Below are 18,829 nucleotides of genomic sequence, written 5' to 3'. Positions count from 1 at the left end.
AAAGGACCTAAAACAAAAAGGGTGGATTCTTTTTTTTTATTTTTTGAACTTTTATTTTTTTGGGGGGGGCCCACCCCTAAACCCCCTTTTTGGGGTAAAAAACACTTTTTTTTCCAAAACAGAAACCCAGAAAAAGATATATTTAAAAAAAAAAATTCAACCCTTTTGTTTTAGGTCAAATTGACTCGATCCTATGGCATTCGATCCTTTTGGATTCAAATCTTTGACCGGACACTAATGACCTGAATGCACTATGAGCCTGATTGGCTGCGTGCCTGCATGAATGTCCTTCTGAATGATTGGCTGCCTGAGCTTGGCTCAGCAGTGTGGATGAGAGACAGAACAGTATATCCAGATGGTAGAAGAAGGTTTTGCTGCTGCTTGCTGTTGTCGAAATCAGAAATCTGTCGTGTCTGTCAAGGACTGATCCAAGAGAGGACCTGGATAGGGGACCTCTACCCGAGCTGCGAGGGAATATCGTGCAGAAAGCTAATTTTCACAAAGGAACCCTGGAAGTCAAGCCGAAAGACTGTCGACCAGAGACAGGGACCGCTGAGGAATCTGAAGTGAATCACCGGGACATCGAAGTCCATCGTCGCCGACCAGGGCTCGTAGGTTTGCTGTAACAGATGGAAGCCTGCGAGTGTGTTGTCCAGAAGCGGGGACAGCTTGACGCTGTGCTGCACGACGACCGGAGCTGTGCCGCTCCACCTTTGCCTAAGACATTTGAAATGTAGGACTCCCTTGCCATCACCGTCAACCGCTTTGTCTCACGAGAGAAAGTCAAGGTCGTCGACGAACCGAGGAGAATCCGCTGGTGGTATTCCCGCCACCTGAAGTCCACAAAGACATAGACCAACAAAGATCTGAAAGCCAGCCGTGGTCGAGTCCTGACAGTCGACGGCAATTCCAACACCAGAGGCCGGCTGCTGGGCCTACGTTCATCGATCTGCTTTGCAGCAACAAACTCTTGACATCGAGGTGCACTGCACGCTTCATCTTCACAGGACGTCTGTGACCGATCGTCGACAAGCACTGCGAAGGTCGGAGATGCTCTCTCGACGACAGTGTTCACATTTTCTTCAAGGACTCTCGACGCCCAGTGGCTCCTGCTTTAAAGGGAGTTCACCCACGAGGGACGCGTCGACGAACTGTCGAAGAAACTCTGCTAAACTCAGGTACATTGGGGTAGTAGAACATTCTAGCAGGAACCAAGACTATTTTAAACATATATGGACTGGGCTTGTTGATGCACTTTCTTTACAGGTTGCACAGGTGGGAGGATCCTCACACATAACTGTTTCATGGTAGTGGGACAAACTATTCTGCCATTGTTTAACCTAACTTGTCTTCCTTACTATGTCTGATGTTGATTCACATTACTATTGGACTTGTATGTCATTGAAACTGACAGCAGTTTGTGCATTTTAAAGAAGCGTGTTATTGATTGTGTATATATGTTTGAACCTTATTTATATAAAGAACTTTGTTATCACATAACATAGTGTGTGGACATTACTTTGTTGGAGTTTGGGGACTACACTGTACTTAAGAACCAGCCTGCATCACCTCCTGAGAGCATAAGTCTTGGTTGCTCGTCCATTGCTACCAACAATAGAGAACCTTGGCTGGGGTGCTCTGTGCTTCTACTCTGCCATATAGAGGGCAGGAGTAAGGAAACCCCTCTCCAGTCTTTACAGGGCCTTCGGAGAAGGACCAGGGGGACAGAACTACAATGTACCTTGTGCTTGTAGATGTTCTTGTTGCTCGACAGTCGAGTCGGTTTCAGGGCGCTTCACAGCTCCTGCAACAGAGTTCAAGATGGGAGTCAGCTGGTGCATCTGGTGGCAGGTAGTTCGGCAAGCAAGGCTGTACGGATGGCTGCAGGTTGGCCTACACAGAGGCGCAGGGTCACGAATTGTTGTCACAGTGCTGGTTGGTGGGTCAGAAGCACTAGTCAAGGCGACAACGTTAGCGACTGCGGCATGACAACAGTCAGTGGTGCAGTGAGTTGCAGAGCGAAGGGCTTGACTGGCTCGAACATGTCTTTAAGGCGGATGGTGGTTGATGCTTGTCAATGCACTCTTCCTAGCTTCTTCACTGGGCTTGTGCTGTCCTTTAAGACAGACGGCCCAAAGCTGAGGAGAGTGTTGCAGGCATCGGCCTTGTCCTTGGTTTGGTTCAGAGACTCTCTGGTACTTCCCACCTAGGATGCTTGCTTGCAGAGCCTAGCATGGCACGCTGTGTGCGGGCTGGGTACCGGTTCCCGAGCTGCTGGATGGTCCTTTGGATTCAGTATATCCATCTGTTCCCTGGGAGATGTTCAGGGGAGGGACCTTGCTTCCCTCTTTGGAAATCCTGGCCTTCCTTCACTGGTGAAAGCTGCAAGGTAGACTGTCCCTTCAGCCAGGGTTCAATGCAGAGTTCTTCTTGTTACTCCTTGCAAAGTCTTCAGATGATCTACCCAAAAGAGGGACTCAGCCCTCTTTTAAAGCCAAATGGGCTGCAGTGATTGGTGTAGGCTAAGCGTACCTTAATGAACCAATCCTGGGTCCCTACCAACAATCTCCTGTATACATGAGATCATAACCAGACTGCTTTGCAGCAGAAAAGGTAAAGGGGTGATACTAAGTCCCACCCATCTTCCTGTCTGTTGTGAATCAATGGGTCTTTCTAGTTAATGGAGCTCTCTGTGGTTCCTAATAAAAGTGGCAGGTTTGCCTTGAAGCCGCAGCAAGAACAGACTTTCTGTATCCATCAATCCACATACTCGTACCTTCTGGATGGGGTCCCCCTGCGGGGTTGCCTACTGTAAACACATAGTCCCAGACATGACAGGTCACTGCCCTTGATACTGAGAGGCGGGAGCAGGCTTCAGGTTGACGCAGTGCATATCAAAGTTTGTTGAGTATTTCCTGTCTTTTGTTAGTCTAGCAACCAGGCCTCCCATGGGCCTGCTTTAATTAAATCTGATTAGTATGAAACTGCCACCAGCAACTAACAAAGGGCATGGCAGATTCATGGAGGCCTTGTTAGGTAATTAGGCTGGCCATGGCAGGAGGAAGGTTTTGCCTTCCTCTTCTGAGATGCCTTGATGTACTGCTGGCTGTCATTTTCCAACTAAATATGACAGGGAGAACGGTGCCTAGAGGCTGCGTCCACCAAGAGTACACAGGTCTATGTGTATGTCATGCGACGAGCATAGGAAAATGTGTGCGGATTAGTCCCACACATTTTTCTGAGGTTGCTCTACCATCATTCAATTTCATTTAAAATTTCAAAAAAGCCAAGGTGAGCGCCCACCCACCGTGCAGATAGGAAGGAAAAAAACTAGAGCTGGGGCAACAATCACGGGCCAGCTAGTTATGCTAGTGTCAACGCCACAGTCGAGGACAGGATGGAGGCTGTCCAGGGCCACGACTCAACAACGCACAGCACCCGACAATATGACAATTTTTCCAAAGCTACAAGACATACAAATATTTAAAAGATAAGGAATACGTGGGAGGAACATCCAGTCAAAAGAACATTGCCAGGGGTAAGTAATATGTTCTTCAGTGACATTCTTTCATCAGTGAAGGAAGTAAAGAGTAAAGCTACAATTATGATAGAATACTGTGAGTAAAATATTATGTAAATTATTTTTTTTTTATACTCCAAGAAGCAACTGATATGTCACCAGTGGTCATGCAAGTTTCAAAGATATACAACTTTTTTATGGCCAGAAGATATAGTAAGAAAGTGCTTTTGATATGTGCAAATGGCCCTCCAAATCATGAATTACATTAACACTTTGAATCAGACAGAAACGAGGCAAGGATTAGAATCAGCAATCTTTTGATTTTTATATATTATAAATTCACGTACCATAGTAGGATTCTTTAATGCAATTTCTTCTATGGAGAGGGGGATGCTGACAATGTCCTTTGAAGGGCTGCACACACATATTCTATCTTCCGTTGACTTTCTAGAACTAATAACATATATTAGTCAATATTATTTAAGCCAGGGGTGCACAACTGATTTTGACAGAGGGCCGAAAGTACCTTACATGAGGTCTATAGTGGGCCGAAAACTAAATGTGGGCGGGGCGGTAGGCGGGGCGTGGCAGGAGGCTTTTTAAACCCCCAATTTGTACTAAACACATGGAAAAAGAATGTTTTTGAGAGGTAACGATTTTTATTTGCATTTCAAACTTACATTTTGTACTACACATTTTCCATTGTTATAATTTATTTCTATTTAGTTATTGTATCTCGCCTGTTTAATTAACTTATATATATTTTATTGACCCTAGATACACTATGCCCCATGGCCCCCTCACCCCCAACCAAACACTATGCCCCAGGGCCCCCTTACCCCCAACCAAACACTATGCCCCATGGCCCCCTTACCCCCAACCAAACACTATGCCCCATGGCCCCCTCACCCCAACCAAATATTATGCCCCATGGCCCCCTCACCCCCAACCAAACACTATGCCCCATGGCCCCCTCACCACCCCCAACCAAACACTATGCCCCATGGCCCCCTCACCCCCAACCAAACACGATGCCCCATGGCACCCACACCCCCAACCAAACACTATGCCCCATGTCCCTCACCCCCAACCAAACACTATGCCCCAGGGCCCCCTTACCCCCAACCAAACACTATGCCCCATGGCCCCCTCACCCCAACCAAACATTATGCCCCATCGCCCCCTCACCCCCAACCAAACACTATGCCCCATGTCCCTCACCCCCAACCAAACACGATGCCCCATTGCCCCCTCACCCCCAACCAAACACTATGCCCCATGTCCCTCACCCCCAACCAAACACTATGCCCCAGGGCCCTCTTACCCCACACCAAACACTATGCCCCATGGCCCCCTTACCCCCAACCAAACACTATGCCCCGTGGCCCTCTTACCCCCAACCAAACACTATGCCCCATGGCCCCCTCACCCCAACCAAACACGATGCCCCATGGCCCCCTCACCCCCAACCAAACACTATGCCCCATGGCCCCCTCACCACCCCCAACCAAACACTATGCCCCATGTCCCTCACCCCCAACCAAACACAATGCCCCATGGCCCCCTCACCCCCAACCAAACACTATGCCCCATGTCCCTCACCCCCAACCAAACATTATGCCCCAGGGCCCCTTTACCCCCAACCAAATACTATGCCCCATGGCCTTCTCACCCCAACCAAACATTATGCCCCATGGCCCCCTCACCCCCAACCAAACATTATGCCCCATGGCCCCCTCACCCCCAACCAAACACTATGCCCCATGGCCCCCTCACCACCCCCAACCAAACACTATGCCCCATGGCCCCCTCACCCCCAACCAAACACGATGCCCCATGGCACCCACACCCCCAACCAAACACTATGCCCCATGTCCCTCACTCCCAACCAAACACTATGCCCCAGGGCCCCCTTACCCCCAACCAAACACTATGCCCCATGGCCCCCTCACCCCAACCAAACATTATGCCCCATGGCCCCCTCACCCCCAACCAAACACTATGCCCCATGTCCCTCACCCCCAACCAAACACGATGCCCCATTGCCCCCTCACCCCCAACCAAACACTATGCCCCATGTCCCTCACCCCCAACCAAACACTATGCCCCAGGGCCCTCTTACCCCCAACCAAACACTATGCCCCATGGCCCCTTTACCCCCAACCAAACACTATGCCCCATGGCCCTCTTACCCCCAACCAAACACTATGCCCCATGGCCCCCTCACCCCAACCAAACACGATGCCCCATGGCCCCCTCACCCCCAACCAAACACTATGCCCCATGGCCCCCTCACCACCCCCAACCAAACACTATGCCCCATGTCCCTCACCCCCAACCAAACACAATGCCCCATGGCCCCCTCACCCCCAACCAAACACTATGCCCCATGTCCCTCACCCCCAACCAAACATTATGCCCCAGGGCCCCTTTACCCCCAACCAAATACTATGCCCCATGGCCTTCTCACCCCAACCAAACATTATGCCCCATGGCCCCCTCACCCCCAACCAAACATTATGCCCCATGGCCCCCTCACCCCCAACCAAACACTATGCCCCATGGCCCCCTCACCCCCAACCAAACACTATGCCCCATGGCCCCCTCACCCCCAACCAAACACTATGCCCCATGGCCCCCTCACCCCCAACCAAACACTATGCCCCAGGGCCCCCTTACCCCCAACCAAACACTATGCCCCATGGCCTCCTCGCCCCATGGCCTCCTCACCCCCAACCAAACCCCCCACCCCATGGCCCCCTCACCCCCAACCAAACCCCCCAACTCAGCACACACACAAACATGCACCAATACAGACCCGAACCCCCACCCCCCAACTCAGCACACACACAAACATGCACCCATACAGACCCGAACCCCCACCCCCAAATCAGCGCACACACAAACATGCACCCATAAAAACCCGAATTCCCCACCCCCCCAACTCCAAACCCCCACCCCCAACTCAGCACACACACAAGCATGCACCCATACAGACCCGAACCCCCCACCCCCCCAACTCAGCACACACACAAACATGCACCCATACAGACCCGAACCCCCCACTCCCCCAAATCAGCAAACTCTCAAACAAGCACCCATACAGACCCGAACCCCCACCCCCACCCCCCAACTCAGCACACACACAAACATGCACCCATAAAGACCCGAAACCCCCACCCCCCCAACTCCAAACCCCCACTCCCAACTCAGCACACACACACTCAAGCATGCACCCATACAGACCCGAACCCCCCACCCCCCAACTCAGCACACACACAAACATGCACCCATACAGACCCGAACCCCCCACCCCCCCGAATCAGCACACAAAAAACATTCAAATCAAAACATTCATAAACATCTGACACACATCCGACACCCCCCCACCCCCGCATCTCAACATACACACAAAATACATTCAAATACAAACATTCACACACCCCCACATCTCAACATACACACAAAATACATTCAAATACAAACATTCACACACCCCCCCACATCTCAACATACACACAAAATACATTCATACACATCCGACACACACCCCCAACCCCGCATCTCAACATACACACAAAATACATTCAAATACAAACATTCATACACATCCGACACACCCTCCCACCCCCGCATCTCAACATACACACAAAATACATTCAAATACAAACATTCATACACATCCGACACACCCCCCCACCCCCGCATCTCAACATACACACAAAATACATACATTCAAATACAAACATTCATACACATCCGACACACCCCCCCCGCATCTCAACATACACACAAAATACATTCAAATACAAACATTCACACCCCCCCACATCTCAACATACACACAAAATACATTCAAATACAAACATTCACACCCCCCCACATCTCAACATACACACAAAATACATTCATACACATCCGACACCCCCCCACCCCCGCATCTCAACATACACACAAAATACATTCAAATACAAACATTCATACACATCCGACACACCCCCCACCCCCGCATCTCAACATACACACAAAATACAGACATTCATACACATCCGACACACCCCCCACCCCAGCATCTCAACATACACACAAAATACATTCAAACACAAACATTCATACACATCCGACACACCCCCCCACCCCCGTATCTCAACATACACACAAAATACAAATATTCATACACATCCGACACACACCCCTCCCCCCCGCAACATACACACACAAACATAAAGCAAAACAAACCCGACACACAAACACAAACAGACCACTTACCGGAGACGTGCTGGAAGGCAGGTAAGCGGCAGGTAAGCTGGAACGCTGTGATCGTACTACGGCTGGCGTGGTCCAAGGCTGAAATGCCTTCCGGCATCAAGCCTTATGGACCACGCCAGCCGTAGTGCTGGCCCTCCATTGGTGCAGCACACACGCATTACGTGGCTCGTAGGAGCGACGTGATGCGTGTGTGTGCTGAGCCAATGAGGGCCAGTGTTTTCACCGGCCCGGAAGACAACAAAGACTTTCCTAATGGAGGGTGGCCGCGGGCCGCCCTCCATTAGGAAAGTCTTTGTGCCTCGCGGGCCGGTCAAAAGGGCATGGCGGGCCGCAACTGGCCCGCGGGCCGTATGTTGTGCACCCATGATTTAAGCAATCAAAGTAGGGCATTAGTAAACAACAATTCCTTAGGTGTTAGCACCACAGCCATAAATGATGTCACACCAAGTTCAAGTATTACTTCAGCTAAGCAATGACTTATTTGGCAACTGCCCCCATGTCATCAGGAACACCTTTATCCAGATCTGGCTGTTTATCTAACAGTCCTTTGCATGCTGAGACTCTGTGGGCACATAGCTGCAGAGGGCAAAGTGAGATTACAAGCCTCATTATTCAAATTACTGTTCTCGGAAAAGCTAGGACTGGAATGAAGCGATACTGATAGCTTAGGGGCATTTGCATCTGTGTTCATGCCAAATTGAGGGGCACTGGCTAAACTCTTCTTTCCTTCCTGTCCCACTCTTTTGGAATGTACAATGATTATGTATTTGGTCTTGGCAAAAGGTGTCCTGTGAATGTCTGACAAACGGACACCCATTGTTTTACAGGGGGGCTGGGATGGGGTTTATACGGTGGATGATTCATTACAGCATCTAAAAGTATGTTGCATGTGATACACAATGGCTGGGTTTTTATACAGTCTTTAAGATGTATATTGTTGCAGAAAATGTACAAAACTGTAACATGTTTGTATTTGCTGCTTCTAGGTAAGCTAGAAAAGTCCATGCATTTTAGTATTAGGTTTTCATGTACCACGTAAACCGTAAACGCCGAATATAGACGCGCAGATACAGCAGTGTTTGTTTTGGCAATCCCGAGAAGGTTGAAAGGCTGACCACCACTTTGATGTAACCCTGTCCGGGTCGTTCGCATGTAGATATTTGCACATGGTTTGTTAACCCTCAAGTATTTGTTGTTATGGATACCAGGCTACAACATCCGTTTGCGTGTGTGCTGGCGGAATGCGTGCCAAACTCCAGAATGGAATAAACTTGAGTTGAGATACATTTACTAGAGAAAGTAAAGGAAGGCAATTGCAGAAAATAAAAAAAGTGCATTTGGGGTTATAAATATGTCAGCAAAAAACTTGTATTGTTTTTAAAATAGGAGGCATAAAACAATAGCAATAATTTAACTAGGTTATCAGACTCTAAAATCAAGTGATTGACATCAATCAGAGAAGGATAAAAGTTGAGAAAAAATAATAAATAAAAGAAGATTCTTAGAGTTTTAATAATAGAACATCATGATAGCAAGAATCGATAGGACTATAAACAAAGGAACAGAGAGAACATAATTTCTTTTAAAATTAGTTACAAAATTGTATTTTGGTAATGGGCGGCAATTGATGGTGTTTACCCAAATTGTTTATTGTGGTATATTCGATTAAAGTAATAAAAGAACAAAAAGTCTGGTAAGTATTGACAGGCAAAAACGACTTGCCATCATGGGGAAACATCCCTGCTACACATGTGTAAAACACTACCGAGATACATACGCAAGATTAGGAAGTACCATTCTGAATGGGTAAAAGGCACGGCTGACAAAATGTATGTGCCTTGGCCTCAAGAAGGTTCATTATCAAGAACCGTATTACAACACATTACATCCTACGTGCACGCTGCATATACAGGGAAGAAGTTACAGAAAAGTTTAGCCATTTTAGAGCTATGGAAAATGTATCAGAGCGTGAAGGAAGACCCGCCCGAAACAGAGTGGATACTTATCAGCAGAAAGGGAAGAATGTAACACCCTTGGCTCCTCTTTCTCCTTCTGAAACCAAGAGTACAGATACTGAGAAACAGGAATTCTATCCTTTAAAGGAGTTAAGGGTAGCGGCGGGGTATGTTAATCCAGCATACAAGCCCCCCCGCATAAAACAGTGTGGACAACATGGAAGAAAACAAGATTAAAGAATGCAAATATATGTCAACATGCAATGAGTATAAAGAGTGTGATGGAACAAGGGACAGACAGATAGAGGTAGAGGAAGAACCTAAGAGACAAAGAGCAGGGAAGGATGAAGCCAAGGAAGTGACAATAGTGCAGAACAAGTGGCTGGGAGGACAGATATTACTCAAGTTAGACGGTCAGGGCATTGATGATATCAGAGAAAGAGAAGACAGAGAGGAACAGGAAAAGAAAGAAAAGGAATGAGAGAGAGCATATAAAGAGGAGAAGAAAAAGATATTAGACATGTTATGGACTCAGACAACCGTATCAAATGTCATGACATGGTGGAAGGATGTCTACATACACCACTGGATACACACGAGCTATAAGTGAAATTATACCACAGTAAAGTGACATCATGAAGAGAAGACATAAGGGCACACTGAAACAATATGCAAATACTTAAAAGAATGAAAATGTAACTGAAGTAATGAGAGAAACATGTATGCAAATACAAAGAAATCATATGCACTAAGAAGATAAGTAAGAAGAGAATTAGCAAATGTATATACGCATAAACGCAAGGTAGATGAGACATATAGAAGCTTGCTGCAGGAGAAAATATAAAACGAGTAAAGTGGCCATGATGAAAAGATGGACGTCGACTATGTATAAATAATTAGCAAAGAGCCCAGAAAAGAGAGACCAGAACTGCAGAGCTCACAGGCGCTGGGAAAACAGCTTTGTGAGAAGAACAAAGAATATCTGTTTGGCTTGGGATCAAGGATGCCACATCAAGAGGCAACTGCAAGACACAAGGGAAGCCAAAGAGGATAAGTTACATATGCATGGCATATTTCTCTTATAATGAAGGAGAAAACAATTGCAAGTGCCAAGTATTGATCAATTAAAGATGAAAAAGGCATATGCAAGACGGAGCAACCAAGTCTTCAGAGGCCAAGAGGAGTATTAGCACCCAGCTTAATTGAATTAAATAGTTCTAAATAAAAGGTTGAAATGGACAAAACCATGGTCTCCTCAAACGTGGTGCAAAACTCGAAAAAAAGGCCTATTCATTAAGCTCCGACTGAAGATAGTGATGTACCTACACTCCCTTAAACGTCCCAGCAAGGTCAACTACAGAGGAAGAAGCCTTGCCTTAGGGTTTAACTGGTGAGAGATGGTAGGCTAATTGACCAAGTGGGCAGTGGTCTGACGTTGTTTCCTGCACCTGGGTTTCGTTTTGCGTACATGCTGCTAACGGGCCGAATGTCCAAGCTTGGGAGAGAATGCCAACCAATCATGAGGGCCGATGTAGCAGTGTACCATACATTGGTGCAGAAGCCAATCCGGTGCTGATATTCTGATATTAATCTGCATTATACGTAGTAAGAGGTAGTTCAAAGCGTGTCCACTAGGTATATATGCTTCCTTAACCAATCCCTCCTTTTCATAGGTTTTCACCTTATGCCAAAGAGGATGCCATCATTGCCAACGTACATCGAGGTATAAAGCCTTTGTGCAATCGAAATATAGATGAGAGTGAGTGAGCTGCAATCTGTTTGTTCACCAGGTTTCCCTACTTTATTTGAGCTGATAATAAAGTAGTATTTTGCCATATTCGTTGAGTCTGTCCGATTATTTGGGTCTGAGATCGTTTATTAGTAATTCCATCAGGCACTTGGAATGCTCGAGGTGCTACTGCACTGCCGTATGCTGTAAAAAACCCTGTTAATGTCAGTGCTGGTGTTGTCCCATGGTTCTTCACTTCCAATGTGTTGTACAGGTCCCAATAAGTAACAGAGTCTCCCTGTTGTGAAAACCTGACAGATACATCTGGACCCTGCAGAAAAACCTTCTGCTGGTGCGGGTCTAGCTGTAACGTCATATCCCCGTACTCGGGTATGATTGATACGGCATTGTTGATGGCTCTAACAAGTTACTGTATGTTCAGGTAATACCCCTTGGAAAATACACCCGGCCAGAGCCTCTGAGGGTTTGTTAGTTTTATAATAAACATAGCTTCCCCTTTGCCTAAAGTGTCCCACAATCGGATGTATTGAACTTCAGTGAGTGCCACAGTTCATTGTCCCTCCAAATGTACAGGTTTGGCCAGCTTCACGGTAAAGTTGGACATTTTGTTCTCCGGGAATGTCTTGGCTGAATCCTTGCTCGGGAGCATAATGTAGAAAGGTGCAGCCCCATTACACCACTGTGGCATCTAGAGATCTGGCAGGTACCCAACTGATGAATTGGTCAGGCCACCCCAGCCATTTGACTAGATATTGTTTTCTGGCTCCACGACCTTTACTCTTTATGACTTTTTTGATTCTATGAATTTGTTGTTAAAACACCTTTAACCACCTCACCAGAATAATCAATCAGTCTGTATATATACAGACCATCCCACTGAGCCACTCCATCTACGATAAAGATCTTGTCGCTGTAGTTCTACTCACACCGCTTTGTAAAGATTACTTTGTCTTTCGCCGTTTCGTTTTTTCCAGACCTCCAGGGAATTCTGCAGCATTACACCAGCTGTGTTGGTTTTATAGATCTATGATGCGTGTTGTTATACACATTTATAAATGCGGGTAACACCGCCACATATCTACAGGTGTTTTTAGCTGTGAATAATCACCAGAGCCATGTTTTAAAGGAGCGTATAAAACGTTTTACAATACAGGCTTTAACTTCAGAGTGTGTTACAAAGTGATGCCCCCTGTGCTGAGTTAGAAGACTCTGCAGCGGCTTATTTAAAAAAAACTCATTACCGGCATTCATCTGTAGTTTAGTGGGAACTCAGCCTTTGTTAAATATAAGTTTAAAAGCTGTTGCTACACTGTTAGAAGTCTTGCTCTATAAAGCCTTCACATAGGCGTATTTGATAGAACGTAGGTCGATGACAGCTAGAATATAACGGAAACCATAATTGTCTCTGCATGACTGGCTCAAATCCATAATATCTTCCTGCCATTGATAATCGATGTCAGATACCACAGTCATCCACCATTTAAAATGTTTCCTGGCTGGCTTTTGTAGCGTGTAGGCCTCCTTCCCTGAATGCCAAGCCTTGACAACACCTCGTGACACCTCATCACCATCGGCTCACAGTTCACGACACAGGCAGTCAAAAACTTCATAACTACCTACACCCCCTTCATCGTAATATGTTTCGACAGGTTCAGGCCAGACATGTTCACCCCATAACCGCCGAACATAAAGATGCAATTAGGTTTTATAAACAACAGATTTTTTATTAACATTTAAAACATCAATTTGTATTCAAATTTTATCCACATTGATGATGATCAGTCCTGCTACAGATTCTGTAGTATGTGCAAACACATTGCACACCACTGCCTCGATAAGCAAACATGTTGACATTCCATTAGGCGTTCAATTCAATATACTTTATCTCCTTCCACTTGCAAACTGTTTTTCAATGATGCTGAAGGCTTAATTTTCAAAGGGGGTTATTTGACGGTTCTATAGCCCATAATGTTTTAGAGATGCATTGTTCAGTCCATATGCCAATCCTTATCTGTGTCAGTGGCTGCGTCAAGCACAACAAATCTACAAGACATTTAGGGCTAAACACGTAACACATTTTACATAGCAAAATATTCGAACATTCGTGAGAATCCTGTCTGGGGTCATAAGTTTTATGTCCTTAGGACCAGCTGTAAAAGTGTTGTTTCGAACGTGCCCCACCAGTGTAGCCGAAAACCACTGGGTTGCCTGGATATCAGCGGCGGAAAGAGCGGTTGTGTTGAAATCCTTCTACCTTAGCAAAATACATTCCTTACACAGACTGTTATTGTAATCCTCCGGGTTTTTAATTTGATTTGAACAGAAACTCACTCACTCTTCCACACCGTGGGGCGAGGGCAGGAGCCCCCCCAGCACCCCAGCCCAGCAGCGAAACCACGAGACGACGAGGAGCACGGACAGGGCCTGCCTGACCCTGTCCCCACACGCCGCCTGACCCACGCATGCCGGGCGCAGCGCGGCCTGAAACCGAGGCTGAGCCTCGCTAAAATCAGCTGTAACCGCCGGCAGGCGGATCACGCCGGCGGCCAGCGCAAAGGCCACTCTAAGGCCTGTTGAGGCCTGCTTACCCCCTCACTCACTCTTCCACACCGTGGGGCGAGGGCAGGAGCCCCCCCAGCACCCCAGCCCAGCAGCGAAACCACGAGACGACGAGGAGCACGGACAGGGCCTGCCTGACCCTGTCCCCACACGCCGCCTGACCCACGCATGCCGGGCGCAGCGCGGCCTGAAACCGAGGCTGAGCCTCGCTAAAATCAGCTGTAACCGCCGGCAGGCGGATCACGCCGGCGGCCAGCGCAAAGGCCACTCTAAGGCCTGTTGAGGCCTGCTTACCCCCTCACTCACTCTTCCACACCGTGGGGCGAGGGCAGGAGCCCCCCCAGCACCCCAGCCCAGCAGCGAAACCACGAGACGACGAGGAGCACGGACAGGGCCTGCCTGACCCTGTCCCCACACGCCGCCTGACCCACGCATGCCGGGCGCAGCGCGGCCTGAAACCGAGGCTGAGCCTCGCTAAAATCAGCTGTAACCGCCGGCAGGCGGATCACGCCGGCGGCCAGCGCAAAGGCCACTCTAAGGCCTGTTGAGAGCCTGTTTGGAGCCAGGGGCCACAAACTCTGCCCGTGCTGCTCCAGGTGGAGTGCATAGTCGAGCTTAGAGCCAGGACCCCTTGCCGTCCACCTACAGGGTAAGCATACTGCCCCCCTCCTCCACTATCCACTCCCGACCCTCGAGCTAGAGCCCTGACCTAGCACCTCCTAACATTGCTACGCCCAAGGTCCCACATGCACCGTTGTGCTTCTGAACTGCAACAAAATACTTAATGCACAATCCATAGCCAACCAACCATGCTCTTGCCTTGCTCTGCAATATGCTGCCATCTGACAATAGCACCGTTACCACGGTCGCCCAGAGACCACTGTGATATTGTGTAGTGCCTTATGGTCACCCAGCGACCACTGTAATACTGTGTAGTCTCTGTGTTGTGCCCTATGGTCATATCTAGACCACACTACTGTGTTGTGCCTTATGGTCGTATCTAGACCACACTACTGTGTTGTGCCTTATGGTCGTATCTAGACCACACTATTGTGTTGTGCCTTATGGTCGTATCTAGACCACACTACTGTGTTGTGCCTTATGGTCGCATAGTGACCACACTACTGTGTTGTGCCTTATGGTCATATCTAGACCACACTATTGTGTTGTGCCTTATGGTCGTATCCAGACCACACTACTGTGTTGTGCCCTATGGTCATATCTAGACCACACTATTGTGTTGTGCCTTATGGTCGTATCCAGACCACACTATTGTGTTGTGCCTTATGGTCGTATCTAGACCACACTACTGTGTTGTGCCTTATGGTCGCATAGTGACCACACTACTGTGTTGTGCCTTATGGTCTTATCTAGACCACACTACTGTGTTGTGCCTTATGGTCGTATCTAGACCACACTACTGTGTTGTGCCTTATGGTCGCATAGTGACCACACTACTGTGTTGTGCCTTATGGTCATATCTAGACCACACTACTGTGTTGTGCCTTATGGTCGCATAGTGACCACACTACTGTGTTGTGCCTTATGGTCATATCTAGACCACACTATTGTGCTGTGCCTTATGGTCGTATCTAGACCACACTATTGTGTTGTGCCTTATGGTCGCATACTGTGCCCTGATTTTGCTGCCCACATTGCATTCTGTTTCTAGTTGTGCCATGTTGAACGATACCCTCGCCATGCCCCAACAATCAACCAGCTCACCAGCTGCCCCACTGGCATTCCTCTCCAACATTCCTCCCACCTACTTCCTACCATCATTCTTCACTGAAAGCATCCCCACAGCACGTCATCCTCCACCCAGCATAACTTCCTACACCAGACCCATCCACACCAGGAACCAACTCCTAGGTCTCCGTTCTAGATACCCTAGACTCACCCACCAAGCACCTCCCACCACTCTTAACACGCCTAACACGCCATCCCTTACAGTCAAAACACCCTTACCTAAACCCACCATGCCGCACCCCATCCCGGCGACACCACTCAACACCACCCCTACCTCGGCCCAACACACACACAACCTACAGTGTGCCCTCATAAACGCCAGATCCATCCCTGCCCATGCCATTGAAATTCACGAACTCCTAATTAGCTTGGACCTCGACATCTTAGCCATCACCGAGACATGGCTGCACAGCGCTGCAGGGCCAGCCCTCAACCTTACTATCCCACAGGGGTACGCCATTATCCGGCAAGACCGCCTCTCCTCAGTAGGTGGTGGGGTAGCATTCATCCTGAAAGATCACCTCGAGGCCAGACAAATCACCTCCAATCTAGGTGACAACATAGACTCTCTAGCTATAAAAATTGCCCTCTCCCCTAACTCCACCATCACCTTCAACCTAGTCTACCGCCCGCCCGGCCCCCTAACAGAGTTCCATGAGAACCTTGTACACCGCCTAACAGAAAACCTAAAACTCACCTCCAAAAGCATCCTTCTAGGTGACCTTAACCTGGGGTATAACGATAAAAAGGACAAGCCTGCTAAATCTCTTGCACTAGCCTTAAAAGAACTAGGCTTCGACCAAAAAATAACCTCACCCACACACAACAAAGGCCGTATCCTGGACTGGATAGCTGACCACAACTGTCACGTCGACATTAGCTCCATCACCCCGACTCCTTGGTCAGATCACCACCTCATTCACTTCTTTATTCCCGCTGTATCTAACACAAACAAACCTAACCCCATCCCCCCAGCACTGGCAAGATGTGTAAAAAATCTCACCAAAGATAAAATTACACCCCACCTTCACATCCTCTCCACAGACCTCAAGTCATCTGACCCGTCAGAATTAGCAGATATCTACAAGAGCACCATAAGCACCGCCATTGACGCCATTGCCCCCCTGCAGACCAAAAAAGCCAAAACTATCAAACACTCAAATACCTGGTTCTCCACTGAACTCAAAGAACTCCGCTCACAGAAAAGAAAAGCTCTAAACTCCTGGCAGAAATCGCCTTCCCCAGCCACCCTATCCTCCTACAAAAAAATCACTGCCCAATACAAAAAAGCCATAATCACAGCTAAATCAGTCTCTTATAATGATAGAATTGCTAATGCAAGCTCCGAATCCAAAGAACTCTTCGCCATTTTCAACGAACTCACCACACCGGCCACCAAATCACAAGACATTGTTAAAGACCAAATCTGGTGCAACTCCATACAATCTGCCTTGTTAAATAAAATTGAACTCCTACAAACAAAAATTAAGGAGCACCACAAAAACCTATCACTGCACCTCAAATCTCCCACCACCACGAGCCACATGCCCACCCCTAGTTCGGGAACCACATCCACCAAAGCCCCCACTACCCCGTTCAAATTCAGGGAAGTCACAGAACACGAAGTTATTGAGATAATGAACAAGATCAAACCATCCAATTGTAAAGGAGACCCCTGCCCCGCCAGCCTGATCAAAGACTGCACTGAAACACTCGCCCCTTTCCTTAAATCATTCATTAATGCCTCTTTCAAAACCAACACTGTCCCTGACAGTCTAAAAGAAGCCTGGGTGCGCCCGCTTCTAAAAAAAACCACCCTCGACCCTGAAGTAGCTACCAACTACAGGCCCATCACCACTGTGCCTTTCCTGCTCAAGATACTGGATAAAATGGCCTACACACAAATCCAGGATTATCTCGAAACCAACCATATCCTAGGAAAAAGACAGTCAGGCTTCCGACCAGGTCACGGAACTGAGTCAGCCCTACTTGATCTGAAAATACAGCTTGCTGACACTATGGATAAAGGCAAACCGGCACTCCTTCTCCTACTGGATCTATCTGCCGCCTTTGACCTTGTCAACCACGATATCCTAGGCATGCACCTAAAAAATGAAGCACACTTCTCCCCGGAAGCCATTGCATGGGTGGCCTCATTCCTAAATGGCAGACTCATGAAAGTCTTCTCAGACACTGCCTCGGCAACCCCTACCACCATCCACTGCGGCGTCCCACAAGGCTCCTGCACCGCCCCCACTCTCTACAATATATTCACCCTTCCTCTCTTCAATGACCTCGACTGTCGTAACATAGCGTATACCAACTACGCAGACGATACGCAGGTACTACTCCCTCTAACTGGGACCTACGAAGAAGATGCGACAGCATTAACCAAAATCTACACAGCCATCCAAACCTGGATGGCGGCCAACGGCCTCTGCCTAAACGGTGACAAAACCGAAATCCTCAGAGTAGGGACCAATGAAATTCTCAACAAACTCCCCCCCCAATACAAATCCTTCAACATCGACAACTCCACCATCTCAGTCTCCAAGACTGTTAAAACCTTAGGCGTTCACCTAGATGCCTCACTATCTATGTCTCGCCAGGTCAACGCCATAGCCTCTTCCTCGGCACTTACCACCAAGATGATAAATGCTGTCAAGCCTTTTCTCTCCGCCAAAAACTGCCTGTCCATCGCCAGAGCCACTATAGGTACAAAACTAGACTACTGTAATGCCCTGTTCCTAGGCACCTCCGCCCACAACCTAAAAAAACTCCAAATCACGCAAAACAATGCGCTCCGGGCAGCACTGTCCATTCCAAAAAGAGAACACATCTCGCAAGCAAGGAAAGATGCCCACTGGCTACCCGTAAAGGAACGCATACTTTTCAAAGCCATGACCATCACACATAGATGCCTATCCCTGGATGCCCCACCCTATCTCGCAGAAAGAATCACACCGAAAGCCTCCATCAGACCCACCAGAGCTCACCGCACCAACATGATTGACGTCCCCACGTTTC

At 48.0% G+C, this 18,829-nt stretch overlaps 1 protein-coding gene across 3 annotated transcripts in view; it reads right to left on the bottom strand.

Annotated features, from left to right (window-relative positions):
- LOC138467580 (uncharacterized) overlaps positions 1-18,829 on the bottom strand; it is a 1,374,796-nt gene that overhangs the window by 33,425 nt on the left and 1,322,542 nt on the right. For 2 of the 3 annotated variants that reach the window (XM_069607714.1, XM_069607713.1), the window contains exon 14: positions 3,868-3,973. The exons of the other annotated variant lie outside the window; for it this stretch is intronic. In XM_069607714.1, coding sequence (XP_069463815.1) covers positions 3,868-3,973 — 106 coding nt within the window. The remainder of the gene's footprint in view (positions 1-3,867; positions 3,974-18,829) is intronic. 3 annotated transcript variants of the gene reach the window in all.

The sequence above is a fragment of the Ambystoma mexicanum genome, chromosome 4q (genome assembly GCF_040938575.1).
Source record: "Ambystoma mexicanum isolate Mex_15411 chromosome 4q, UKY_AmexF1_1, whole genome shotgun sequence".
NCBI classification, from domain to species: Eukaryota; Metazoa; Chordata; class Amphibia; order Caudata; family Ambystomatidae; genus Ambystoma; species Ambystoma mexicanum.
The sequence above is the reverse complement of the archived record's forward strand: the minus strand, read 5'-3'. Positions and strand labels throughout refer to the sequence as shown.